Source organism: Malania oleifera, chromosome 7 (genome assembly GCF_029873635.1).
Source record: "Malania oleifera isolate guangnan ecotype guangnan chromosome 7, ASM2987363v1, whole genome shotgun sequence".
NCBI lineage: Eukaryota > Viridiplantae > Streptophyta > Magnoliopsida > Santalales > Ximeniaceae > Malania > Malania oleifera.
In genome coordinates, this window is record NC_080423.1 from 111,208,017 (window position 1) to 111,235,878 (window position 27,862).

At 36.1% G+C, this 27,862-nt stretch overlaps 1 protein-coding gene across 2 annotated transcripts; it reads left to right on the plus strand.

Moving 5' to 3' along the window:
• On the plus strand, nucleotides 1-27,846 carry LOC131159422 (protein BONZAI 1-like). Of its 2 annotated transcripts, XR_009137799.1 has the most exons (17): nucleotides 58-490; nucleotides 1,756-1,803; nucleotides 11,503-11,651; nucleotides 11,746-11,794; nucleotides 23,114-23,170; nucleotides 23,856-24,044; nucleotides 24,133-24,267; nucleotides 24,731-24,792; nucleotides 24,879-24,981; nucleotides 25,061-25,175; nucleotides 25,994-26,070; nucleotides 26,155-26,292; nucleotides 26,419-26,583; nucleotides 26,795-26,908; nucleotides 27,095-27,191; nucleotides 27,275-27,502; nucleotides 27,635-27,846. XR_009137799.1 is itself a non-coding variant. In XM_058114314.1 (16 exons), the coding sequence occupies exons 1-16, from the start codon at nucleotides 341-343 to the stop codon at nucleotides 27,367-27,369; spliced, it is 1,743 nt and encodes a 580-aa protein (XP_057970297.1). In that variant the 5' UTR covers nucleotides 1-340; the 3' UTR covers nucleotides 27,370-27,553. The 2 variants fall into 2 exon arrangements, 1 of the variants encoding a protein (XP_057970297.1); XM_058114314.1 differs by lacking the exon at nucleotides 27,635-27,846 and having other exon boundaries at nucleotides 1-490; nucleotides 27,275-27,553.
• The last annotated feature ends 16 nt before the right edge of the window (nucleotides 27,847-27,862 follow it).

A 27,862-nucleotide genomic window follows, 5' to 3' on the forward strand; every position in this document is an offset into this window, starting at 1 on the left:
GAGAGAGAGAGAGAGAGAGAGGAATTCAACGCGATTTCTGCGAAAGTGAATGCAGTAGTATTTTTTTGGGGTAAGCCAACGCGGCGATGAGCGGACATTGTGAGAGAGGGAAGGGACTTCAACGCGATTTCTGCGAAAGTGACTGTAGTAGTATATTTTTGGGGTAAGCCAACGCGGCGATGAGCGGACATTGTGGGCCGCACTTCGTTCCGCTTTGCAGCTTCAGAATTCAGATGCTCCCCATCTTCCTCCTCCGTTTCCGCCTTCCTCTTCCATTTTTCATTTCTTCTTCCTCTGCTGCTGCTGCTGCATCTTGAAGCTCGAGCTTGCGCGGCCGAGGATGGGAAACTGCTGCTCCGACGGCGGCGGAGGCCGCTCGGCCGTTGGCGGCACCGCGGCTTCCCACGCTAACCCGGTAGTCGGCCCTAATGACGCCGTCGACCTCTTCTTCAGGTCTCGAGGCCACAACGGACTATTTTCTCAGATCGAGGTTCATTTTCTACTACCACTCCGGTCTCCTAACTTCGATTTAGACAACCGTAACCTTCTAGATTTTGCTATTTTGTTGTTTTAAAAAACAAATATCCTGCCGTGTTCTATTCTGACGACGGGAAATTATTCGAGGTGTGTGATTTGAATTAAAATTTAAACGTGTGAAATATGAGAATACCTTGCTAATTTGTACGGAATCTTGTCGCAGTATAATACTGGATGAGCTCTCTCAGGAGTCTTTGTCTGTGAGATTTCCTGTTTAGTGATTTACTCTTTTAGAGACGGAGCATGCTGATTACTGGATTATGCGAGCATAAATATTGGAAATTAGGTACTGGCTCGCCTCTTTGTGTGAGCCTGTGCCGTTTGAATTCGAATTTCATACTGCAGCCGTGTAAATTTTAAGGTAGGGTTTGGAAATGACAATTTGGGATTTTGAGTTTGAAGTTTTGTGGATATGGACGGATTTTGATGCAAAATTTACTGAATTGTATCCATATTCACACTTTTTAAAATTCATAACCACAAATTTAGTTCTCAATTTTGTCCTGTATGGAGAACATATTCATACTGCTAAGGGGCACCATAGTGTACGCATTCATAGTTATGTCACAGGAATACAAATGAGAGGCAAGATGGGAGTTATTTGAAACTGTTGATTGCACAACCCTAGAGAGTTTGGTACATTCATTCAACTTAGACAAAGAATATAGAACTCAATACATGTCATACATCAGGATTAATCATTTATTTGCGACAAATTTAAGCTCAAATTGGATGTTGCTGGCAAGATCTGCGCCTATTTGGTTTGAAGTTGAATTATTTTAGTGAAGGTCTCATCCTGGCATTTTCCAATTGACCAATAAAAAAAATCAACTTCAATATCCCATGTTCACACATGTAATCATAATTTTTTATATATATATATATATATATATATATATATATATATGTAATTGGAATAGTTAACTTCAACACTGTTCTTCATCTAAGAAATGTGGCATGAGTGAACAAAAGGGTTTGGGCCAGCTTGGCCTGATTTGCTTGCCTGTTTTTAGTGTGACCTTACTTTAGTTCCCACTTTAATTGAACTAAGAATATCGGTTGAGCAGAGAGATGCTAACATGTTCTTATCTTCTTGTTATGTTCATATTGGTTATTTTATCTTCTTGTTATGTTCTTTTCTATAGTTATGTTTAGGCACTCTTTGCGCTCTCTTGCTGATTTTTATTTATTTATTTTGTGTAAAACAAATCAATGCAGCTGTCATATTCTGCTTCAAAATTGCGTGATCGGGATGTGCTCTCCAAGGTTTGTTGTTCTTCTTCCTAAAAAACACAGGACCATCAACTGCGTCAGTATTATAACCCATATTTTGTAGAGTCATTGGAATTTAATGCTGTTTTTACTCTCGATATTTTAGAAGTTTGTCACAATTTTGCAGCACAATGACATTATGGGGTGGCCTTATGGCTGCACTGGCAATTGTTATAGACATGTCAACAATTGTTATGGCCACGGTGCATTGTCTGTTATGGTAGAAGTGTAATGCCCTGTACTAAGCCCGCTAGAGCAAGATCTTTGGGGCTGGCCCAACTAGCCCAAATGTAAGCCAAATTACTTGATAGTAGGCTTGCTCAATCTTACAAGCCACACAAATATCCTCTCCACAGCCAATGTGCGAGTAGAATCGGGAGATCTCAATCTCCCCCACTTCAATGCGTGATGTCTTTACACCAAAACATAGCCCACACCACAGGCTTGGTCTCTGAGTGGGACCCTGATCCTCTTCACCACGTATAGCTCCTCACAAATAACACACCTATGTGCAGGATACGAATCATTTGTAACGCCCCAGGCCGAGCCCATTAATCCAAGAACTTTCAAGATGGCCGACTAGCCCAAAATGCTCAGGCAATGTTACTTGGTAGTAGGTCTGCTCAATCCATAAGCCGCACAAATACTCCCTCTACTTTTTTTCATCTTTTTCTCACTTTGCAATCCAAAGTGTATGCTCATTTCCTCCTTATAACTTGTTTTCTCTAGTTTAATACGATCTCTGGAATTTAGTTAATCTGGCTAGGATGAAATCATAGTAGGATCAGTCACTCAGTAGTCTTATGTTTGTTGAACTTTAAACTGTATTTGGAATTGTGGATCTTCAAGAGTCTTTGGGAAATTTAGAGAAAAATTGAAAGTTTGACAACATTTTATGAAGATGGATAATATCTTGTGGTCTTTAAAGAAAATGTGGTGGATTTAGAAAAGAAAGAGGTTTCTAGTAATAATTTACAATTTTCTTTTTGCTTTTTTTATGGATCAACTTGCTCGACGTATTCAAGGTGAAGTCAGAGGGTGTCTGTAGTGTATGTTATTTGTGGGTGATGTAGTGGTAATTGCTAATTAACAGTGAAGTGCTTCCTCTCAGATATTTTTTTTTGTTCTGGGAGGTGGGGTGGTGGGGCGGGGGGGGGGGGGATTGTTGACAGAGTTAAGGGGGCAACAAGATTTAGTGTTTTGCTGCAAGAAGAAACCCAAGCATGTCTTTGTGTCACGGGCTAAGCTTGTTCAGGGCATTATGCTTGCCTATGACCGCTTATCTCGTGTGTTTGGGATGGGTTTCCATCATGTAAATACTAGTGTAGGGTTATTTTCTAGTATTTCTTTCATTGTAAGCCAAATAAGGTAGTATGACTCCTCGGTCACTTTGATGTTTCCTAGTGCTAGAGTGAGAATGGCCTAGAAAGCTCTTTAGGGGAGGGTGAGTGTTCATCAATCATTGTAAAACTCACTAGCAATTGTCAACGTGCTTAGCCTACTTGCCTCCCTCGCTAAGTACAACATGTCAACGGAGGATTTGTTAATGAATTACGTTTGCTTCAATATTTACTGCTTGGTTGCCACGGCTTTCATGAATTGATTATTATTTCCGCTGCTATCTGATTGAATGTTAATGAAAGTGCTTCGTGGATGAATGTTGGTAAACAAAAGGCTGGCTAGTTAAGCAAGAGTGCTTTAGCTAGCGCCGCACGGCCCTTCACAACGGTGTGAAAAAGGCGGACCGTGACATTTGGTATCAGAGCCCAAGTCGGTGACACTTGGTGAGAGCCCAAGGTTGAGTTGCTACGTGAAGTCGATTGCCTTCGTTGTTGGGTTTGGAAAGCTTTGGTAAGTGACCATGGCACCAAACAATGCTGAGAGGATCAGCGTGCTGGAAGCACAGGTTGAAGAGTCAACCAACACTATGGCCGCGGAGGTGGCCCAGATGAGAGAACTTGTTGATGAAGTGAGGGGATCACAAAAACATCAAGCAGGTTTGATAGGCGACATGTCAGAGGACTTCCGCCACACTGTGGAAACTTTGCAAGCCCGGATGGCAGATCTGGATGCAAAGGTAAATGTGATGGTTCTTGCTATGGGAAACTCCAACACTCCGGGAGTTAGCAAAACCAAGGTGCCAGAACCCAGGATGTATGGGGGTGCCCGAGATGCCAAGGAGTTAGAGAACTTCTTGTTTGATGTGGAGCAGTACTTTCGCGTTGTGAGGATGGCCTCAGAACAAGCAAAGGTGGATACTGCGACCATGTACTTGGTTGGTGATGCCAAACTGTGGTGGCGTACCAAGTACAGAGAAATTGAAAATGGAAGCTGTGTGATTGATAGTTGGGCAGACTTGAGGAGAGAGCTCAAGGCCCAATTCTTTCCTGAGAACGTTGAGTATAATGCAAGGAGAAAACTGAGAGATCTCAAGCATACGGGTTCAATCAGTGACTATGTGAAACAATTTTCTGCTTTAATGTTGGATATTCGGGATATGTCGGAGAAGGACAAGTTGTTCTATTTTCTAGAGGGGATGAAACCGTGGGCAAGAACTGAACTTCATAGGCAAAGGGTTCAAGACTTGTCAACTGCACAAGCGGCTGCAGAACGCTTGACAGACTACGCTGGTGATGAGACCACTTCGTCCAAACGGTTTGGCGGAGAGGGAAACGGTGGAAAGTCTTTCAAGAATGGCAAACCCAAGAGTGGGGGAGCCGACCCTAATTCATCAACCTCACAGGAAGCTTCGTCGTCTCGAGGGTTCAACACACCCAATGGAAAGGGGAAGAGTAAAATTGAGTGTTTCTTGTGTCGAGGTCCTCATAGAGTTTTTGAGTGCCCTCACAAAGCATCACTTAATGCCTTACAGGCTTCCATTGTAGAACAGGCAGTGGAAGACGATGGGGAAGAGGATGAAGCCCCGAGGGTGGGTTCAGTGCGGTTAGTGAACGCATTGGAAAAGCAGGCCAAAATACCGAAAGTTACACGAGCAAAAGGGTTAATGTTTGTGGACTTGAGGATAAATGGGAAGAGCACTCGTGCTATGGTGGATACGGGAGCTACTCATAATTTTGTTTCGCAGTTGGAAGCAGGAAGACTCAACTTATCCTTAGAGAAGGATACAGGACGCGTGAAAGCAGTTAACTCTGTAGCCCAGCCTACTCTGGGAGTAGCCAAGCAAGTGGCTATAAAGCTTGGACAGTGGGAAGGTCATGCGAATTTCACAGCGGTGCCATTGGATGACTATCCAGTCATTCTAGGAATGGAGTTCCTAATGGGGACGAGGGCAGTGCTGATGCCTTCGGCTGGTTCCCTGTGTCTGATGGGAGATCACTCGTGCATGGTGCAAGTCGTTGCAATGAAAGGAGACGAAGGGAAGTCCCTTTCAGCCATACAACTCAATGAAGGATTGGGTCAGGGTGAGCAGACATGTCTAGCCACGGTGGTGGTAGACAACGAAGTAGGCCAAGAGCTGGAGCCTACGACCATCCAAGCGGTGTTGGATGAGGATAAGGAGGTGTTGCCGGATAAGCTGCCTCAAAATTTGCTTTCACGACGGACTGTGGAGCAAGAGATCAAGTTGTTATCAGGAGTGAAACCACCTGCTAAAAGGCCATGTTGGATTGCGCCTAGAGAGATAGTAGAGTTGGGGAAATAGCTTGATGAAGTGGAAGCGGGATGTGTTCGCCCTTCCAAAACACCGTTGGGAGCATCGGTGTCGTTTCATAGGAAACATGAAGAGCATCTACGGAAGGTGTTCGACAGGCTGAAGGGAAACAGTCAGAATTTGAAGAAGGAGAATTTCTCTTTCGCTCGGTGGAGCAACAAATTCCTTGGTCAAGTCGTTGAACAAGGTCGTATCCGGAGGGGTATGGAGAAGGTAAGGATGATTCAAGAACGGAAGATCCCCACAATAGTGAAGGAGTTGCGTTCCTTTCTTGGCCTTACTAGTTACTGCAGGAAGTTCGTTAAGGGGTATTCGCAGAGAATGACTCCAATGACAGGACTACTGGGAAGGTATTATTGGCCGCACACGCGGGATGATGTGGTTAATTATACCAAAACTTGTCTCACTTGCCAACAAGACAAGGGGGAGCGGAAGAAGTATGGTACTTTCATGGCCGCACCAAAGTACTGTTCGGCAGAGGGGACGACACAATTGTTCCTTGTGACTGTTGTGAAACTTTGGGGTTTTCCCCAAGTTATTATTTGTGACCAAGATTTAATGTTCACTGACAACTTCTTAACAGAATTTTTCAGGATATTCAGGTCACACCTTGACATCTCTTCGAGTTATCATCGACAGACAGACGAACAGATGAAGAGATTCAGAGAGCTACTAGATGAGTACTTGCACCATTGTGTCAATGACAACCAGAAGAATGGCGTGCAACTACTTGATGTGGCTCCGTTCTGTGGCAACGCCCAAAGGCGCTCAACAACCAACAAGAGCCCTTTTGCGCTTGTTACAGGCCAGCTGCCGCTGTTACCTCACACAGTGGGCAAGCCGTATAGACGAAAGAGTCCTAAGGCGTACATCTTCACCAGTGAAGGGAGACAGAATGCAGACTTTGCCCAAGCCTATCTGGAGAAAGCTTCTAAGCAGATGAAGAAGTGGGCAGATCAGGAGAGAAAACCGCAATTTCATGTCAATTGCCTCAAGCCATTCAACGCCAACACCAACGACCTGAGCAGAAGTCAGTCAAATAGCGCAGAGTTGAAGACAGTGCAACCTGACAGACATGATGTTGAAGAGATCCTTGCAGGCAGAAAGTTCATATCCTCAAGGAAGAAGCGGCAGAAGTTCCTAGTGAAATGGAAGTGCCTTGATGATAAAGAAATCAGCTGGATTTCTGCGGGAGATTTGAAGCCATTCGTGGACAAAGTTGAAGTGTACCTATCGCCAAAAGTCTACGAGGACGTCGACCGCATAAGTGGGGGAGAATGTCACGGGCTAAGCTTGTTCAGGGCATTATGCTTGCCTATGACCGCTTATCTCGTGTGTTTGGGATGGGTTTCCATGATGTAAATACTAGTGTAGGGTTATTTTCTAGTATTTCTTTCATTGTAAGCCAAATAAGGTAGTATGACTCCTCGGTCACTTTGATGTTTCCTAGTGCTAGAGTGAGAATGGCCTAGAAAGCTCTTTAGGGGAGGGTGAGTGTTCATCAATCATTGTAAAACTCACTAGCAATTGTCAACGTGCTTAGCCTACTTGCCTCCCTCGCTAAGTACAACATGTCAACGGAGGATTTGTTAATGAATTACGTTTGCTTCAATATTTACTGCTTGGTTGCCACGGCTTTCATGAATTGATTATTATTTCCGCTGCTATCTGATTGAATGTTAATGAAAGTGCTTCGTGGATGAATGTTGGTAAACAAAAGGCTGGCTAGTTAAGCAAGAGTGCTTTAGCTAGCGCCGCACGGCCCTTCACAACGGTGTGAAAAAGGCGGACCGTGACACTTTGCCATGTCAGGAAGTGTCTTAGCCATGTCCAAAAATGAAAATAAATTTATTTATTTCTGACATGCGTTTGGCATGCGTGAGGAAACTTCAGGCTTCCAGAAGTGTTTCCTAGGCTGAATGGGAGTATCATTTGATTTCAGAATACCTATTGGGTTGAAAGGAAAATTTCGAGGTGGTTGTGAGATTGTTCATGTGTACCATATATGGATTAGAATATTGTAAAATTAAAGGGAAAAAAATATGTTCAAAGAGTAAGACTAAAATGAGGATGGCAAGATGGATAGTGTCTAGTAGAGTAGTTTGGGGCAGAATTGCTTGAAATGTGAGAAGCATCATTTAAGATGGTTGAACATGTGTTGCAAAGACCATTACATGTGCCACTACCAAAAAGTTATTTGATTGCGCTACAAGAGTAGAGGGTGATGTTCGGACAAAAGGAAGGCTGGAAAGAACTTGTGTCAAGGTGATTAAAGAGGATTAGATAAAATTTGATTTAAGCGTGGAACAGTCTGATGTTGAATTTGATGGAGAAAAAGAATTAGGGGTTGCTTGGTATCGCCATAAAAAAATTGTGAAAACTAAAAACTGAAAACTAGCAACCTATTTGGTTATCCAAAATTGAAACAAATTAAAAACCCGATTGAACATCTATTCGTTTTTTCTTTGGATCAAAATATCAATTAATAAATACTCAAATGATGAAAAATGAAAGAATAGATATTATAATGAAAAATAGATATTACAATGAAAAATTAGAATCACCTAATTTTACTTAATAATTATATTTTAAAATTCACTCTTTAGTAATCTAAGAGCAATTATTGCATATGAAGTTCGCGAATGGTGAACATATTCATTGTATGATTTTTATTTTTATTTTTTCTAAAAAAACAAATGGATATTTAATTTTATTTTAAAAAAAATTCACATAGAAATTAAATTTTAATTTTTCTTCATTAAGAAAAATTGTGTTCACAATGATTCAATCCACTATGATGCTTAGATATTAGAGGATTGTGGCAACAAGTTGTTGAGATAAGTGAAAACCAATGAAAATTGACTATAAAAAGTGAAAACTCATAATGCAAATGGACGCGTTGTCGCTCCTGCTTCATTACTGTACTGCACCGAGAAAGCGGAAGCAACGAAATATAAATGTTACTAGATAGTCTAGGTGGTAGTTAGTTTTGTGATGTTTGATATTTTATGAAATTTATCAATGGAATGAGGGCTATCTTCTTGATTATGCTGAATACATGGAAGTGGGACACAAATTCAGCATGATTGGGAGTCAAAGCTAGGATTTTATGGTTAGGGTGGCCAAAATAAAAGGTAATAAAAAACTAAATTAAAAACTGTGACACTAATAAATGTGAAAGAAATATTGCATTTTTTTTTTTAAAGTAAAACATGTAAAGAACATTTATATTCGTTGTATATTTAAAATTTTTTAAAAAAATTCAAATAAATAGAGGAGTTTATGACTAGTGAAAAAAGAAACAATGAAGAAAAAAAATAAAAGAAATGAAAAATACTAAAATAAAACCAAGATAATGTTTGCAGAAAGACAATTTATATATAATGCTAAAAACACTTCACCACATTATAATTATTTTACAAATTATCAATGTTTATATAGACAAAGAAAATTTTAGGATTTAAAGAAATTATCACATGATTCTTTTATGAATTTGTAACACATTTACAAAGATCTTGGTTTAGTGGGCCTGGCCCAGGGAAAAAATTAGCTAAATTTATGACCATGCTAGAGATTGATGTTAGGAAAAGAGGAAGACCAAGAAGAATTCAGGTAAAGGTGATTAGAGAAGATAAGACAAATTTGATTTCAGTGGGGGCTAAACTTCAAGTCAAATTTGATGCAGAATACAAATCATGGCTAAGGCAGTTAGGATGGACGCTCAGGCGTTGTTTGGCATCACCTTACAAAATTGTGAAAATGAAAGTCAGAAAGAAAAAATCAACCTAGAATCTAAAAATGTCAGCTTACATTTCCAATATTGAAGCAAATTAAAAATCTGATTGCATGTTTATTTTTTTCTTGGATCAGATTCATGAAAAATGAAAAGAGAATACAAGTTAAAAAAGATATTATAATAAAAATAGGAATTGCCTAATGATTATTTTACCTAATAAATATATTTTAAACATATTCTTTACTTCTCCTAGAACAGTCCTCTTTTATATGAAGGTTGAAAATGGTGAACCTATTTTTTGGATATCTTTCTTAAATTTTAAAGTAATTTTAGAAAATTTATGGATATTATTATTTTAATTTTATTTAAATCCTCTTGGAAATTAAAGTTCAACTTTCCTTCAGTAAAAATCAATGATTCAGTCCATAAAAGTGACTAGATATGAGAGGATTGTGGCCACATGTTGAAACATAGAAAACCAAAATATCTGATACTCGCTGTGTTGAAAACAGACAAGGTGAAAACTAGTAGCACAAAACAAATGCATTGTCGCCACCTGCTTCTTTACTATACCCTAACGAAAGCAGAAAACAACATAAATGTTATCGAACAGCCCCTTAGTAGTGGTAGTAGCAGTAGTTGTGGTATTCAGCCAGAACAAAAATACACAATAATATAGAACCTTTACTGCATCATGTATTTGCCATTTGCATGGCATTTACCACACTTAGCCCAGGATCCTTTAACTTAAAAAATGTACCTTACATTTTTTATGCTCTTATGGTGACCTCACTTAGTTGTCCAATGGGTGCATCTTTGGTACTTGATTTTATGAAAATTATCAATGGAATTAGGTCTAGCTTGTTGATTATGTTGCAGACATGGAAATAAGACTTGGATCCAACATGCTATTGAGAGTCAAAGCTAGGAGTTTATGGTTAGAGGGGCCAAGATAAGGGCAATAAGAAAAAACTGAAGTATGACATTCAAGGTTATAGCACCAACATGAAAGAAACATTAAAACATTTAAAGAACATTCACACTTTTTGTATACTTAATTTATTTATAATTTGTAAATAAATAGAAGAGTTAATTACCAAAGAGGGGAAATAATGAAGAAAAATATAATAAACAATGTTTTAAAAAGGGGAGGGGCTTTAACCCTTAAGAAGCAACGTAAGCCTTAAGGTGTTGGGGCATAAGCCTTTTGAGAATTTTATTTTTATATAAAAATGTGTAAATAAATTATATATTTTTAAAATAAAGAAAATCACAAATATAGTGTAAAAAAAAATAGATATACTTGGCAAATTACTTGTTGGCCATTTGAAAATTGGTAACTTGAATTCATGACATAAATGATGAAAGGAGATAGCTAAGTTCAAACTATTTTCATGATCTAAGATACAACTCTTGGGTTATTTTGGAAAGGCTAAGGTTCAATAGCTTTAGAAATCAACTCATATTATGACATTCCTTTCATACAAACATGTAGTTAAAATTTTTCTAGTCAATCTAACTTGAGAATCACACATCCAAAATGCATGAGCCTCAACTGAAAAAATGCAAAAGGTGTTCTTTTTGTACAAATGAGAAAGCCTCATCATCTAATGCATTAGCCTTTTTAGAATTTGGTATTTCAGATTGAGCAGGTGTTTTAGGCATGCGTTGCCTTGAGGCAAGCCTTGATTGAGTCTTTTAAAACACTGCTAATAAGAGAAATGAAAATACTAAAATGAGACCACGATAATGTTTACGGTAAGAAAATTTTCTTAGTTCTAGAGAACGCTTGGATCACCATATAATTATTTTTCAAATTATCAATGTTTATATATACATTTTTTTTTTTTTAGGATTTTAAGGGATCATCACATGATTCTTCAACAAATTTCTAATGCATTATAAACACACAAACAGCATTAAGGTTTTGTTGGGCCGGGGCGGGGGGGGGGGGGGGGACGAGGGTGTGTGGCTCTCCTTATACTAAATGCATGCTAACATGTCATGTTCTTTGGGAAACAAAAAAAAAAAATACTGAAAAAAAATATAATACAGAAGAAGAAACTAAGGGCATGGTTTCAGCATACATGCATACCAATATGCTACATTCTTCTAAAATCTCAGATTCTTATTGTAACTTTCCTTTTCCTGTACTTTGCTGTCTTTTTCTGCTCCTTCCTATATGATGCTATTTATTTACTGTGCAATTTTGCTCAACTTTTATTTTGGAATTACTTTTGCTGCTAAACATTAGCCTGCTTACATATAAGCTCTATCTATTCTTTAGAGTGATCCCATGGCAGTTATTTATATAAAAAGAAGAGATGGAACACTTGAAGAGCTTGGACGTACTGAAGTGCTGTTGAATTCGTTGAATCCAGTGTGGATCACAAAACACACTATTACTTATCATTTTGAGGTTGTGCAGACTTTGGTGTAAGTTTAAATGCTTCCATCTTTATTTTTCATAAAATAATATGTTTTATTTGTTTCACAATAATTTACCTTGAGAAATTACCTTTTATCACAGGTTTCATGTGTATGATGTTGACACTCAATTTCACAATGTAGATGTAAAGGTATAACTTTGTGATGCCGTGTTCTCATAATTTCTTATTGTTGTGCACAAAATCTGAATTCTGAAGGGTGCTTTTCTAATATTAATTGTATTAATTTATAATATATTTTAATGGGTGTGAAATTTGTTAGGAAGATGTTTTACACTTATATATAATATGTCTGCTCAGTGAGACAAAAAAATTCATAATTTCGTACCAAAGCCTAGGAAAATTCTAATTGAATGTTGTGTTTTGTCTATATGAAGAAATGCTTTGGTACTCAGTGTTAGGCTAAGTGGCGGTTAGATTAGGACAAGCTTAGTGAGTTTGAGCATCTGTCTGAAATGAGTTGGCTTAAAAGAGGGAGGATTCTAATGAAGTGTGGACATGGACATAGGATGCATGTATAACATTATTATATAAATGAGAAGGAAAATAAGAAAGAATCAACACCAAGGCAATAAACTATTAGTTCCAGGCATTGTTGAAGAAAGCTAGAGCATATTCGCCACTTCAAAGATATGACTCTAGTGTACAATATCGTGTGCAAACATATATGCTTCTTACTTGCCCTTTTTTCTCCCATAAAATTTCTTAATAATTCCTTTTTTTTTTATATATAATGTTAAATGTTGCTAAATTTGTTAAAAATTTAAGTAAGTCTTTATTGGTTCTCATTTCTTTACAATTACTTATGTCTCTTTTCTTTAGAATCATGATATTTTTATGAATAAAATGAAAAATCACATTATAATGTTATTGCTGCATCTAAAACACATTCAGAAGGCATTATAGAAGTGTCTAAAGAATACTTTCAATGTATTTGAAGAGTTTTCAAAATTTTAAAAATATTTCAAAATTGTGGGCAAATTCACCTATCATTGTTTGACACCAACACCTTTCATTCATAATTGTGTGGCCTAGCTAGGTATCCAATGCAACTTTTACACGATCTCAAAGTGCAAGAAATTGAATGTTGCAATGTTCAAGTCTGGGGGTTAGACCGCCTCGTCTTGGATGGAAATTGAGACAGATACGATAGTGGGTTAAATATTCAACAAAATCACCACAGTCCTTTTTTGTCCTAGGTGTGGTTAGATCACTTAATTAATATAAGATTTAAAGCTAAGCTAGGTTTAGGGAACTATTGTCTCAATTTGCACAATCAGGATAGTGTTTATATTTATGTGAGGAGAAGGTACTCAAAGTAAAAAAACTAGACAAACTGCCTCTTAGAATAAGATAGGGGAGGTCTAAATATCCCACCCTGATTCCCATCATGGAGATTGCACACACATGTAAGATGAGTAAAAACATTAGTAAAGCATGTAGAATGACTTGCAAGGCACAAAAACATCCAAAATGAACTTCAGCTGGTGGAGGCTTTTTGAGATTGTTTTGAACTTTCTTGGATTTTCACAATTAGGGGGTGGCCTGAGATTAGAGGGAGTGTGTGTGTGTGTGTGTGTGTGTGTCTGAGAGAGAGAGAGAGAGAGGCCATGCTGGGTGTATGAGTTTGTGTGTGTGCACGGTGTGTTTCCAAGGGGAGGGTGTAATGATCTCCACACCCCCCCAGGACACCCCAGAATACCTTCTTTATTATTATTATTATTATTATTATAACCATACCCTGTCATTGTTTTCTTATGATTATTATTGTTGTTGCGTGTTGTTAATAATGTGGTTACTTCATTGAATATTTAACCCATTATCTTATTTCATACTGTCTCGGTCCCCCTCGAAGCCTAAATGACGTGGCAACTTGGCCACTCTACTAGGGACCCTAGTTGCCATTTGAGTTGAGGCAATTGAATTCCTCCCCGAGCCCATGCATTGTGATTGCTTAATCACCTGTCATTTTGTTAATATTTTTTTTTACCATTGAGTTTAATTTGGAAAATTTACAAGGATGCATTGAAAGTTGAACAAATAACTTTTTTTTTTTTTTTTGTCATCACATTTAGTTATTGAGTTCCTTGATATATTTTCATAAAGTTTTAGTGAGTGTTCAAATTTTAAAAAAAAAAAAATATTTGTGATATAAACACACACACACACATCCACAAATTTAAAAAAAAAAAAAAAATTATTTTTAAGACATGGATTACTAATTAAAAATTTAAAATAGTTTGTGATTTTTCCTTTGCTTAAGATGATTGGATTTGACATTTGATCCTTTATTAAATTGAGTTAGTGACGCTATACATGCATGGCATAATTCGTTATTTTTCAAGCAGTAGTCAATTGCATTAGACATCTTTAGGACTAGCTTTAGCTCTACTACACGTTTCAGAATGTTGGAAACTTGTTATCGAAAAGTTATGGAGGAGGCTAGCAGGTTTGGAAGATACAATTTTTATCACAAGGAAAGAAGCTGGGTTTAGTAAGAAGCACACTGTCAGATTTTCTGATCAACTTCAAATCTATTTATCCTGTATGTGCTCAGTGGTTAAAAGGCTTGAAAGCATCCAAATAAGATTACTTTCTATAAGTGGGGGACTTACCTTCAAATATAATTTGGTAATCTGGAAAATAATCCGAAACGAAGTCTAGTGGGCATGAAATGTGGTGCTGTTTAACAAGGCATTGCTAGGGAAGCAGCTTTGATATTTTTACGAGAAGGAAATTTCTGGCGGTGATGATTAGAGCTAAAGTGTGAGAAGCATAGTGGGTGGATTGGCGGAGTGATTGAGCAACCATTTGGGGTGGTCCTTTGGAAAGCATATTAGGAGAGAGTGGTTTTCAGTTCTTGTATGCATTTGAGGTTGGTGACAGAGGTACTATTGTCTTCTGGCATAATGCCTGGTGTGGTACTACCCCTTTAAAGGCCAATTCTCGACTCTTCCTGGTATCTTCTAAGGGCCTGAGTTGGTGGGCGATTGCCTTGCTGCGATGGGAAGCCAACCACTTTTGGAACCTGAATTTTAGAAGAAATTTCCTGGATGAGCAGATCATAGATTGCTATTGATTGTTTCACACTTTCTATGCAGTGTAAGAATATGGGTGGATGAAGACTGGGCTAAACGGGTGTTGTCTATGAATGGGCATTTTCAGAGTCTTTCTACAAGTGGTTGATGGGTCATGGGTGGAGTTGAAGAAATAGGTAGCGAAGCTTTCCCCTGGAACACAATTTAGAAAACCAAAAACTGAACCCACTTCCAATGCCCCCATTTTTACTTGGAAAGCTGCATGGGAGAGAATTTCGACCATTGACAGTCCAAAGAATTTCTACAAGTGGTTGATGGGTCATGGGTGGAGTTGAAGAAATTGGTAGCGAAGCTTTCCCCTGGAACACAATTTAGAAAACCAAAAACTGAACCCACTTCCAATGCCCCCATTCTTACTTGGAAAGCTGCATGGGAGAGAATTTCGACCGTTGACAGTCCAAAGGTTTCTTTTTTTTTTTTGAGGGGGGTTGGAGGTATCTGCTTGGTGAAGCATATTCTTTCTTTGCAGAACTTGGGAAGAGTTGGTTAATCATGTACTTCTGCATTGTAATAGGGCAAGAGAATTATGGTTTTTGGTTTATGCCATCTTTGAAATTGGTGGGCAGATAGGTTGGAGAGTCCTGGAGGGGCTCGCTTTGTCTTGTTTTGGATTATCTGGAAGGAAAGGACTGTTTTGGCCTTTTAAGGTTGCTTCTTTGTAAAAACTAAAAGAGAAATGTTTTCTTGCTGTACATTTTTGCTTAAGAGGATCTTTGATTTATTCTATTTTATTTTATACTTTTGTTCAAAGTGTTTTTCATGTAGATTTCATAAAGGAATGCAATAGAAGCCACCTAAGATTATTTGACTGGATATGATTTTACATTTGGCCTTCGTTTGGGAGTGCTTCAAAAAGTGCTTACAGCACTTATCAATTAACATAAGCGCACTTTTTTACAAAAAAAGTGGTGTTTGGTTTGTATTGTAACGAGTATTTATTGCAAAAAGTGTTTTTCTAAAACCACTTTTTGAGAACTTTTTAAGTGAATTTTGAAAAGCAATGAAAGTGGTTTCATTTCTCAAAATACATTATTGTGGTACTCTCTCTCTCTCTCTCTCTCTCTTGCGGTTTCAAGAAAGGTCGAGAGTTTTTTGTGTTGTCGCCCCCCATGACGAGGTCTTGGTTCCTCTGCTGAGTGTCCTGTCGTCTTCCTCCGCATCGATTCCAGTTTATTGATTTCTCTTGATATTTCATTGGAGTTCTTGTATTTCCATTTGGATTCGGCCATTGCTTGCTGTGGTAGTTAAGAAATTTGACATCTTGGACTCCACCTATCGCCTTCCGTTTTCTTCCCTCTCTCCTCATTGTTTTGGTGTTCTTTAAGGTAGTTTCTTTTACAAGTCTCATTGTCATCTTTTAGAGCTTTTCTTTTCTTTCTTTCCTTTTCTTCGTCATCTGATTTGTCTAATCTGAAATCTTGAGTTACATATACACTCCCACTTCCTAAATTTTATTTTCTTGGAAGTAAATAGATTGAATCCTCAAATTTTCTTTGTTTTTCACACTTACGTATTTTCATCTCTCTTGAAACGCCAAATTTAGAGTTCTTACAAAGGATTTAAGTTGATAGAATTTCGACTAAAAATACGCAAGATTGCACATTTTAGCTTAAGATCGTGTCGAAAAAGAACATTCAACTTTGATTAAGGTTATGTGTGAGGGGGCGTGAGTCCAACGAGAGGTTATACTGGCACCGTATGCTACTCAACTACATCGTCAATCTTGAATGCGAATCTTGAAGAATTCTTCTTGATTGGTTTTTTGTTTGCAACATCAAATTTTTGGCGCCGAAGGGTACCTATTGTAATATTTTCAATTGGTTGTCATTAGCTTTTATTTTCATCAGCCGGTGAGATCTTCTCCTCTCTTGTTATTTCTTTTCTTTTTACTATTATTATTATTTTTTCAATAGTTGGTTAGTAGTTGAGATTTTGTGTTTTATGATTTGTAGGCATAATATATGCATTTTTGTGTTTTCCATTTGCAAATCTTGGAGTGTATAAAATTTTTTCAAAAAGTACTATTGCATTTGTTTTTTTGTTTTTGTTTTTTGATTTTAGTCTAGATTGGATTCACACCCAAAATTGTATACTTTAGATTTTATTTTTTAAAAAGATGCATTGTGTTGTTTGTATGATTTCTACTAGTTGTAGGATGTGATTTAGAAAATTATCTATGTGAAATAAGTTTGCATAAAAAAAAAAAAATTCAAACATGTACTTCACTTGTATAACACAAATTATCTTTGTACACACAGTCGTTCCCAAGTTGGGATAAAGGAGTAGGGTTGTGTTAAGTAGCTAACAATTGGTGTAAAACTTTGTCAGATCTTATCATCATGAATTTTTACCAAATTCACCTAAGTCAAGAGAATAAACCGTGTCAGTATAGAAGAGATATGGCTAATAAGTCAGCATAAAAAACTAACTTTAGATTAGAAACTTGGAATATAGGAACTCTTACTGGAAAAAAGTATGGAAATAGTGGAAATAATGTTTAGAGGGAAAATTAACTTAATTTGCTTTTTAGAGACGAAATGAGTAGGAGAGAAAGCTAGAAAAATTGAAAAATCAGGATTTAAACTTTGGTATACTGGAAAAGAGAAAAATAAAAACGAGGTGGGAATTATCGTAAACGAAGACCTAAAAGATAATGTAGTAGATGTTAAAGAATAGAGGATAGGATCATTAAAATCAAGATAGTTCTAGGCCAAGAAATAGTGAACGCCATTAGTGCGTATGCTCCCTAAATAGGCTTAGCAAGAAAATCTTAAAGGACAATTTTAGGAAGATATGAATAGTATTTTATAAGGGATACCAACATGTGAAAAGATATTTATAGGAGCTGATTTGAATGGACACATTGGGAAGGATAATATAGGCTATGAGAGGATACATGGAAGCCATGGATATGGAGATAAAAATGAGGCCTGTGATACAATCTTAGATTTTTCCATGTCTTATGATTTGATTCTATTGAATACTTACTTTATATAAAGAGAAGAACACTTAATAACTTTCAAAAGTGAGCATAATAAAAGCCAAATAGATCTTGTAAGGATTGTAAAGTTATTCTAGGTGAAAGTTTGGCTACACAACATATAATCCTAGTATTAGATATACATATTAGAAATGGAAGAAAAAGAGCAACATATATCAATACAAAAGGATTAGATTGTGGAGCTTGAAAGGAGATAAAAAAGGGTAGCCCGGTGCACAAAGCTCCCGCGTATGTGGGGTTTGGGGAAGGGGCGGACCACAATGGGTCTATAGTACGTTGCCTTACCTTGCATTTTTGCAAGAGGTTGTTTCCACGCCTCAAATCTGTGACCTTCTGGTCACACGGCGAGAACCTTACCGTTGTGCCTAAGCTCCCCTTTGGAGCTTGAAGGGAGATAATATAGTAAAATTCAAAGATAAAATGATTGAAGAATGTGATTGGACTGTGGGGGATAAGGTAGATGCAAAAACTATTTGGAATAAAATGGCTAATTTTATCGTAAGGATAGTAAAAGAAGTTTTAGGTGAGTCCAAAGGAAAATACTCGGGTAGTAAATAAAGTTGGTGGTGGGATCAAGAAGTCCAAAAAGTTGTTAAGACAAAAAGAAATTTGATATAAAATATGGAAAAATTGTAGAAATATAGAAAATCTTGAAAAATATAAAGAGGCTAGAAAAAATGCAAAAAAAGAACTATTAGTGAAACTAAACATAGAGCTTATGATACTATATATGTTTGACAAGATAAAAAAAGGAGGAGGAAAAGACATTTAAACTTGCTAGAGTTCGAGAAAGAAAATGTAGAGATTTAGGTGGTGTAAAATGTATAAAGGATAGGAATGATAATGCCCTAACTAGAAAAGAAGACATAAAAGAGAGGTGACAAAGATACTTTGATAAGTTGTTTAATGAAAACCAAAATGAAATATTGAACTTAGAAGTGACAAATGAGGAGAAGACTAAAAATAGGAGATTTATTTGCAAAATTAGAGTTCTTGAAGTTAAGATGACATTAAAAAAGATGAAAAGGGAAATCTATAGGACTAGATAAAATACTATTGAAGTTTGGAAATGTTTAGGGGATAAAGGAAATATTTGGTTAACTAATATATTTGACATTATCATAAAAACTAAGAGAATATCAAAAGAATGGAGGAAAAGTATGTGAGTACCTTTATTCAAAAACAAAGGCGATATTCGAAACTGTAATAACTATCGTGGAATTAAGATAGAGCCATATGATGAAACAATGGGAAAGGGTTATTGAACATAGAATAAGACTAGAAACAAGAATTTCAAAAAATCAATTTGGTTTTATGCTTGGGAGATCAACAACAAAAGTTATTTATCTTTTAAGAATTTTAATGGAAAAGTTTAGGAAAAAGAAGAGGAACTTGCATATGGTTTTTATTGATATAGAAAAAGCTTATGATTGAGTATCTAGGGAAGTTCTTTGGCGGATCTTAGAAAAGAAGGGGGTTTACAGTAGATATATTGAGGTCATTAAGGATATGTATGATAGAGTAGTGACTAGCATTAGGATTGTAGGAGGGGAATTTGGAGATTTTCCTGTCACAATAGGTGTATATCAATGTTTTACTTTGAATCCTTATCTTTTTACTTTAGTGATTGATGAACTTACACTGAATATTCAAAATGAAATCCCTTGGTGTATGTTGTTTGCAGATAATATCGTGTTGATTGATGATAGTAGGAGCATAATGGAATCTAAATTAGAACTTTGGAGAGCCACATTAGAGTCTGAAGGGTTTAGGATAAGTAGAAATAAGACAGAATATATGAAATGTAATTTCAGTAATGTAAGGAGTAGTAGTGGAGAGAAGATTAAACTTGATAATCAAGAGATTAATAACGCTAATATATTTAGAATTTTAGATATCTTGGATCTATTATACAAGAAGGGAAAATTGAAGAAGACATACTATATACTATAGAGAATTAAAATAGGTTAGGTAAAATGGAGGAGTGTGTCAGGTGTGTTATGTGATCGTAGAATACCCTTAAAATTAAAAGGAAATTTTTATAAGATAGATATAAGACCCACTATGCTTTTTGGTTCATAATGTTGGGCAACTAAGAAACAACATGTACAAAAAGTAAAAGTTGCTGAAATGCAAATGTTAAGGTAGATGGGTGGTATAAAGTTAAAAGATAAAGTAAAAAATGAGCATATACACAATAATTTTGGCATATCACAAATCGAAGGTAAGATAAGAGAGGGGCGACTTAGATGGCTTGGACATTTGAAACAACCTAGTAGAGCACTAGGAGTGAGTGAGTTTTTGTTTCTAGCATGAAAGGGTGTAGGGATAGATGTAAAATAACTTGGAATGAGGTAGTGAGGAAGAATTTAATAACCCTTAATCTAATAAAGGAAAATGCTCTCGATTGGGTGAATTGACGGAAAAGGATTGATGTAGCCAACCCCACCTAATGAGACTAAAGGCTTGTTGTTGTTATTGTTGTTTTAATTTTTTTTTATATTTTATAAAGGAATGAAAGATAGCTTTCTGGTCACTTATAAGTGGCATTGTTCATAGATGGATTAGTTTTGTCAATATAATAAATTTTAGTAGCAATTTTTTAGTTTTAAAAAATATATTGGAAAATAATCATATATTATTTTTACTATGTATTATAACATACTTATTATTGATTAAATGTAATTCAATTATGGAATGAATAAAAGAACCATCTATTAATTTAAATTAACATTAAATAAGTTAAAATTATTAATTTAATTATTAATACTATTTTTAACATAAATTAATGGTAATCATATGGTATAAATATACATTAATATTTACTTAATAAAAAATATTTAAATATTAATTAAAATAATTAACATAATTATCAATTAAAATTTAATTTAGATAATAGTAATATTTTGATTTGAAATATATACAAATGATAATATGTTATTTTAGTATGTATTATAACATATTAGTTATTGATTAATATAATTCAATTATGGAATGAAGAAAAGTCATCTCTCAATTTAAATTAACATTAAAAAAATTAAAAAAATTTAATTTAATTAATAATATTATTTTTTAACATAAATTAGTATGGTAGTCTTATGTTATAAATAGAAATTAATAACAAGATTATTTTTACTTAAAAACAATAATCTTATTTTATTTTACTTAATCGAAAATATTTAAATGTTAATTAAAAATAATTAACATAATTATTAGTTCAATTTTTAATTAAAAATATTAATATTCTAAAATAATCTTATATTAATTTTTTATATGCTATAACATATTAACTACTAATGAAATACAACTATATAAATTTATGAAGCACCCTATAATAAAAGTGAAAGTATTCAAAAATTACTTATTTTAAACACTACTTATGACTTTCAGCACTTCTCTAGTTCAGCACTTGTTATTACTATTTTTTTGAAAACCACTTCTCCATAAGTGGATCCCTTAATAGCATTGTAATGCAGATAAAATTCTAGTTTTTATTTTTTGGAAGAACGTATGAGAATGAGCAAGGATTTAATGCTTTGCTAGAAGAGAGCATTACAATGTAACATAAATTAATTTTATTAGGTTTATGTATTAGAAACATGGATAATAAAGAAAAGAGAAAAGTGGTCCAAGAACATGGGGTGGAATGTGAAAGGAAAGTTTTTTATAAAATCACAATGGAAACTAAAGCTAGATGAATAAACTTGTGTTTAGAGGAATGGGAAAATAGTTCAAGGATCCGAAAAGAATCACCTACCGTAAAGAGTTTTGATGAAAATGATGAGATGCGCCAAAAAATTATGACAATAAAGCATAAAAGAAAACATGAGCACATATTTAGGATTGAGTGAAGTATCCAAAAGATAAGAGTCGAAGGAAACTGTTTGCGTGTATGAGCTTCTGGAACCCACTAGCAATGCGGAAGATGCTTCACATATTGAGTCATTGCCCTATTGCAGGTTGCTATCCTTCAATAGGGTGCAATGAAGCCTGGCTGGTATTGTCTCCCCGCTAAATGAGCATTCACAGCACATGGTTGCGGTTAGCCATGAGGGAGTCCAGCAGCTGGTACATGTTATCGTAGACATGGGCAGAGATCAGTCTGATATCATCTTATGGCTATCAGCAGCTGAGATTGCTAGCACTCTGGTGCAGGTCTGCAGGCATCGAGTGGGATTTATGGATAGTATGTCTTCTTGTGTACATGGAACCAGTGCTAACAGGATTTATCTCCGGTTGTGCTATAATACTATTATGTTTGCGAGTTGCTTGCTGCTGGGTTCTATGTTGTTGGAAGACTGGCAATTTGAGTATATCTTATGATCTATGATGGCCATGCTAATGTTATAATCGTCAAGGTTGGCTCATTCTGTTAGGAGCTATATTTTCAACCTTTGTCCTAGATACCGGGATTTGAGGACATTGAGTTGTCTGTTTCTGTTCCCTCACTCCACTGTCATCTAATCTGCGTCTGAGGTTGAATTTTTTAGAGATGGAGGAGAATGATGGCACGAGAGAGGGATCATTGTGGAGGTATGGGCTTACTCAGAAGCCTATGCATTGTTTAGGAAACACCCATTATTATTATCTTATTTTTATTTGATTTAGTTGTTATTTCCATAGCATTATTACAATTTAGAAAATTAGTTAGGAATGTATCTTTAGAATTTAGGAAACTGACTATCTATATTTAGATGCTCTGTAAACCCTTTTTGGGTGGAGTTAGGATACCTGAGTGTGTGTGCGCATGTGTCAGTGTTCAGCATAATGGAGTCATGTTATATGAAACCTTGTGCCCCATTCTACTCAGTTCAGGACAATGTCTTCCAAAATAATTTGTTCATATCATTCCAGGGTTTCCATTTTATGGTATACTAGATTATATTTGTCATGAGCCATTGTAAACAGAAGCTGCTTATGGACAATATCCATATGTTGACTGCAAGTGGTCAATTCTGTGAGAACATCAGAGATTTTATTGAAAAATGTTTTGAAAATTTACGCCCCACTTATGCCTCCCACATTAGAGGAACAAAGAGAAATATAACCACATTAGGCACACAGGTTAAGTACGTGAGGTTGTGAGCAAATGTTATTCTGATGCTTCAAACATTCTGGGCTGTGTAGTGTAGAATGTATTTGGTTATACCTACCCTACCAGATGCAGGTAATCATCTGTACATGTGATTTGGATAATGAATACACTATAATGATTAATATTATTTAAGTATCATGAAAAACCTTAAAAAATGCTGAAGCGATGTACAAAAATTTGGAGAACAATGTGTTTATTTTTAAACATGTTAAACCATGAAATATTCAACTTATAATGTTTGATTTTAATTTGTGCAGATGCTTAAGCTGGATGAACAGCAATTTCTTGGCGAGGCTACTTGTGCACTTTCTGAGGTTCGACATACTCCCTTGATAAATTAATGACCTTTACTGCTGCTGAATGATTTAATAATTAGGATCTCCATTTAATCCCCCCTCTGCCGTCTCTTTGCACGTGCATATACTCGCACAGTCCCTTTAGACAGAAGGCAACCCTGGATTTGTCTACTGTTCATATGATAGAGATACCTACTAACCTAGATTATCCTGTTACTCTTTCTTATCTAGCAAGGGTATGCGATCTACTCTATTAATTGATGTATACTTGGAAGGCTACTAATCTAGAAGAATTGACTAAAATCGAATTAGGTTACTACTTATTAGAACTTTTATTATTGTCGTCTCCCCATCTTTCATTTGTATTTTTAATCTTTTTTATAATGCACTATTTCGGTTTCACTTCTTTCACATGTGGACAAGTGAGAATGATTCACCATGTAGTTTGAAGTATAGGTATAAAACCTTGGGCTTCGACGTTCTGCTTGTTTTGTGCATAATAATGCAATTCCTGTCACTCCCGTATGCATGATAAAATCTGAAAAGCATTTTCTGGATTTATCTTTTGAGCATATCCAGTACTTGGAAAATGGAATACTTTGTGGTATACCTTCACAACACTGAGCAGTCCAATACGTTCCAATAAAAATCAATGCTTAAATTTTCCTATCATAAACATTCTTGCTTCTTTCTTTCTGTGCAGATAGTCACCAAATCAAACTGGTCGTTGACCTTAAATCTTGTTCGCAAAGAAGAATCCACTAGAACATCCAGTTCTCCAAGTTTTGGAGAGCTTACTGTTCATGCTGAAGAATGGGTTAGCTCGAAGACTACAACAGAGCTGATATTAAGGTGTACCGATCTGGAAAATAAGGATCTATTCTCAAAAAGTGTATGGACCTGATGGCTTACATTTATTTTCATTGTTCGATGCCCCAAGGAGGACTGTTGTATGATGTTGAAATGACTCACTCTTGCAGGACCCCTTCTTGGTGATATCGAAAACTTTGGAGAGTGGGGATTCTGTTCCTATTTGCAAGACCGAAGTCATAAAGAATGATCTTGAACCATTATGGAAACCCTTATATTTGAATATTCAGCAAGTTGGAAGTAAGGTATAAGAAAGTTCCTATGGGAGCAGCGAGAATACTTGCCGGGGGGGAATTTGTTTTTCACCTGCATGCTCATTGTCCACCTTCTTCACCTTAGGCATGCTATGTTTGATTTTCATGCTCAATTTTTTTCACTTGCTGCATTTTTTCTAATTAATATGCCCCAGTAGGATCATTCTACCTTTTCAGTTCATTTAATTTTTTTCTGATCATAATTTAGTTCTTGCGTTCATAATATCCTTGCTTCCCTCTAAAATCAAGGGCTATAAATCTTGAATTGTTGCACTATGAGGTTTGTGTTATCAAATAATTAGTGTTTAGTATTCTAGATCTTTCTTCATGTGTGCATAATTTGTGATCAAGTGACTGAAGTATGGACGTGGGATATTTGTGTAGGAGGTTATTGTGTCTTTTTCTGTCAATCGACAGCTCTCTCATTATGTGTTTTTTTTCAACCAACTTGCAGGACAATCCATTAGATATAGAGTGCTATAACTTCAATAGCAGTGGAAAACACGATTTGATTGGGTAAATAACTTGTATTTGTTTTTATTTTTCTCTCAGCTCTACATAGTTGTATGCTGATTTTGCTCGTGCATTGGGTGATTATTCAGAAAAACTCGTAAATCACTAGCAGAATTGGAGAAGCTTTATTCCAGTAAGCAGGGAGAACATTTATTTTTGCTCACAGCTGCTGGACATGGCTACCACAACAAGGTCCTAAACATTTGAATCAGGTCGATTTCCATTCATGGCCCTTTTCCTTTAATCTATAAGGGCTGTAACTTCGTTGCAGGTATTAAAAAGTCAACTATTTGTGGAGAAGTTCTCTGAGAGTGTTCGACATACCTTCCTGGATTATTTGGCTGGTGGATGTGAACTGAACTTCATGGTCGCTGTTGATTTCACGGGTACTCATGCATGCATTTCCATCTCCTGATATTTTTAATTTTGATTGACTTTATTGACTAATATCTCCTTAACTGAACATCTTTCCTGTGGATGTTTTGTACTGTAATATGAGACTGAACATTGGCAATGCTAAATAAATTGTTTTGGTAGGACAAATTGGTTTATTATGTTTGACGGCAACTGAATCTCTTTAACAAAGCCTTGACCTGAGATCAGCCCAAAGCAATCCACCTTTTTTTAGGATCGGGGATGATTTTGCATGAGATTAGGTGTTGAGAAGACACATGATCACCATGAAGTTGATTAGAATTATGGCTGTTTGTTAGAGTGGAATGCGGGAAAGCATTCATGTAGCAAACCCATGCAGTTGGGATTATGGCATACTTGAGTTGACTTGAGTCATCAACTTTCCCCTTGTCTTTGGCTATTGTTTCCTTCTAATTTTTTATTTTCACTTCTAATTAATGCAATGTTCATGACTAAAAAACTTCAGTTGACATCTCATCTGGTTCCGTTTAATTTTTTAAAAAAGCATCCATTTCTGATTTTACCTATTCTTCTCCTGCCACATCCTATTTGCCCCTCATTTTGACAATGTTGATTTTAATAGAATTTATTGATTGATTTTCCAAAATTATTCCTTTAAGCATGACTTTCCTTGTAGTTTTCTTTGAATTTATTAATATGTTAGGCATGACCAAGCTGCACTCTAGCAATGCTTCAGTACATGCATGCTGTTCTAATTTCTTTTTATCCTTTTTTTTTTTTTAATGAGCCATAATTTTAAGTTCTAACTCTTAAAACATTTTTTAATCAGCTTCAAATGGAAATCCTCGTCTTCCTGATTCTTTGCATTACATTGACCCCTCTGGACGGCCAAACGCATATCAACGAGTGAGAAACAAATTTCTTCTGTCTTAATTTGTTTGTAGCCATGTCTGTTTATGATCTAATTTAACTTCGACAATTAATTTCTAGGCGATCTTAGAGGTTGGAGAGGTGTTGCAATTTTACGATTCTGACAAGCGCTTCCCTGCCTGGGGTTTTGGAGCAAGGCCAATTGATGGTCCAGTTTCTCATTGTTTTAACTTGAACGGAAGTAGCAATTACTGTGAGGTGGAATAGTTGCAAAGCATTTTCTTCCATTGCTTCATAAAAAAAAAAGAAAACTTTCTTTCACCATCGCAATTCTCTTCTCAAGCATTTCTCCATATTAAGCGCTTGTAATTTTATTTCTTCCAGGTTGAAGGAATCCAAGGAATTTTGATGGCATATGCAAGTGCACTCTTTAATGTTTCTCTAGCAGGTCCAACCCTTTTTGGACCTGTGATTACCAGTGCTGCACAAATTGCTAGCCGGTTCCTTGCAAATGGCGGGCAAAAATACTTTGTTTTGTTAATAATCACGGTAAGAGTAAGAAAAAGGAATTTGAGTTAACTGCCACGTTGAATCTTTTCCTTCTTGTGGTGGTTGTCATATATACTATGTTTGTACCATAAATCATATCATGTTTGTTTTTGATTTTCGCATGATGAATCAACTGAATCTATAACATTGAATTTCCCCATTTTAGGAACTGAATCTCATTGCCCTCCAAAATTTTGTTAAACTATCTTAGGATGGAGTAATAACAGATCTTCAAGAAACAAAAGATGCCATTGTGAAGGCATCAGATCTGCCACTGTCAATCCTCATTGTTGGAGTTGGTGGTGCCGACTTCAAAGAAATGGAGGTGTGTGTTAATTTGATTTTACACCTGTCCACTGCTCAGATACGTGATTTATCTTTTTAAGTGTGGTTTTATTTTCTTTTTAAGTTCTGTTTTATGTTTCTTATTGTTGCGACTCTAATAGAAGCCTCAGTTCAAGTATCTTAACAGATATCCCCATTTCCCTGCATTTTGCTTATGGTTGAACAGATACTGGATGCAGATAAAGGAGAGAGACTTGAAAGTTCAGCAGGACGAGTAGCATCACGTGATATAGTACAGTTTGTACCCCTTCGGGATGTGCAGAGTAAGTTTTCTTTTTGCCCTTGAATGGGAAAACTGGCAGCTGATTCCAGTTGGGGAGTGATTTTTTTTTCATTTCTTTTGCAGGTGGAGAGAGATCTGTTGTTCAGTCACTTTTAACAGAATTACCTACCCAATTTCTAACGTATATGCGGACAAGAGATATTCGCCCAAATTCCTGATCTATTAAAAAAAGTTGTATATATGAAAATTAATTTCCCTACCATTAATTTGTTCTGTGAGAAGATAACTTCTCTCCATTTTCAGCTCCATGGAGCCAATGCCTTCCATGGTTTTTTCCAGGTTTTCAATGAGGTCTATTTCATCTTTTATAAGAATGGCTACTACAATATTGCTTTTCTTTTACTTTGCGCTCTCTCTCTCTCTCTCTCTCTCTCTCTCTCTCTCTCAATAATAGCCTACCCTGCTGTTCAAATTTTCTTACAGGGCGTGAACTCAATTCCCAAGGTGGAACCCAATATTCGGCCTATATGATGCAAGTATGAAATTGATCCAAGTATGAAGCTGAACATTTTATGTCTTAAGAGTTATGCACAAAAACTGAGTTTCTTTTTTGAGTGAATGTGTATTCTTATTCGTTTTTTTTTCTATATGTTTATTCATTATCATAAAAAAAAAAATTTATTTGAGCATCCAAATTTGCAGAGTATAGGT

Excerpts from the sequence above, each read along its gene's own strand:
- LOC131159422 (XM_058114314.1), top strand. The coding sequence starts at position 341 with ATGGGAAACTGCTGCTCCGACGGCGGCGGAGGCCGCTCGGCCGTTGGC. Across the intron at positions 24,982-25,060 it reads GACATGGCTACCACAACAAG|GTATTAAAAAGTCAACTATT; the intron begins GTCCTAAACATT and ends ACTTCGTTGCAG. Across the intron at positions 25,176-25,993 it reads GGTCGCTGTTGATTTCACGG|CTTCAAATGGAAATCCTCGT; the intron begins GTACTCATGCAT and ends TTTTTTAATCAG.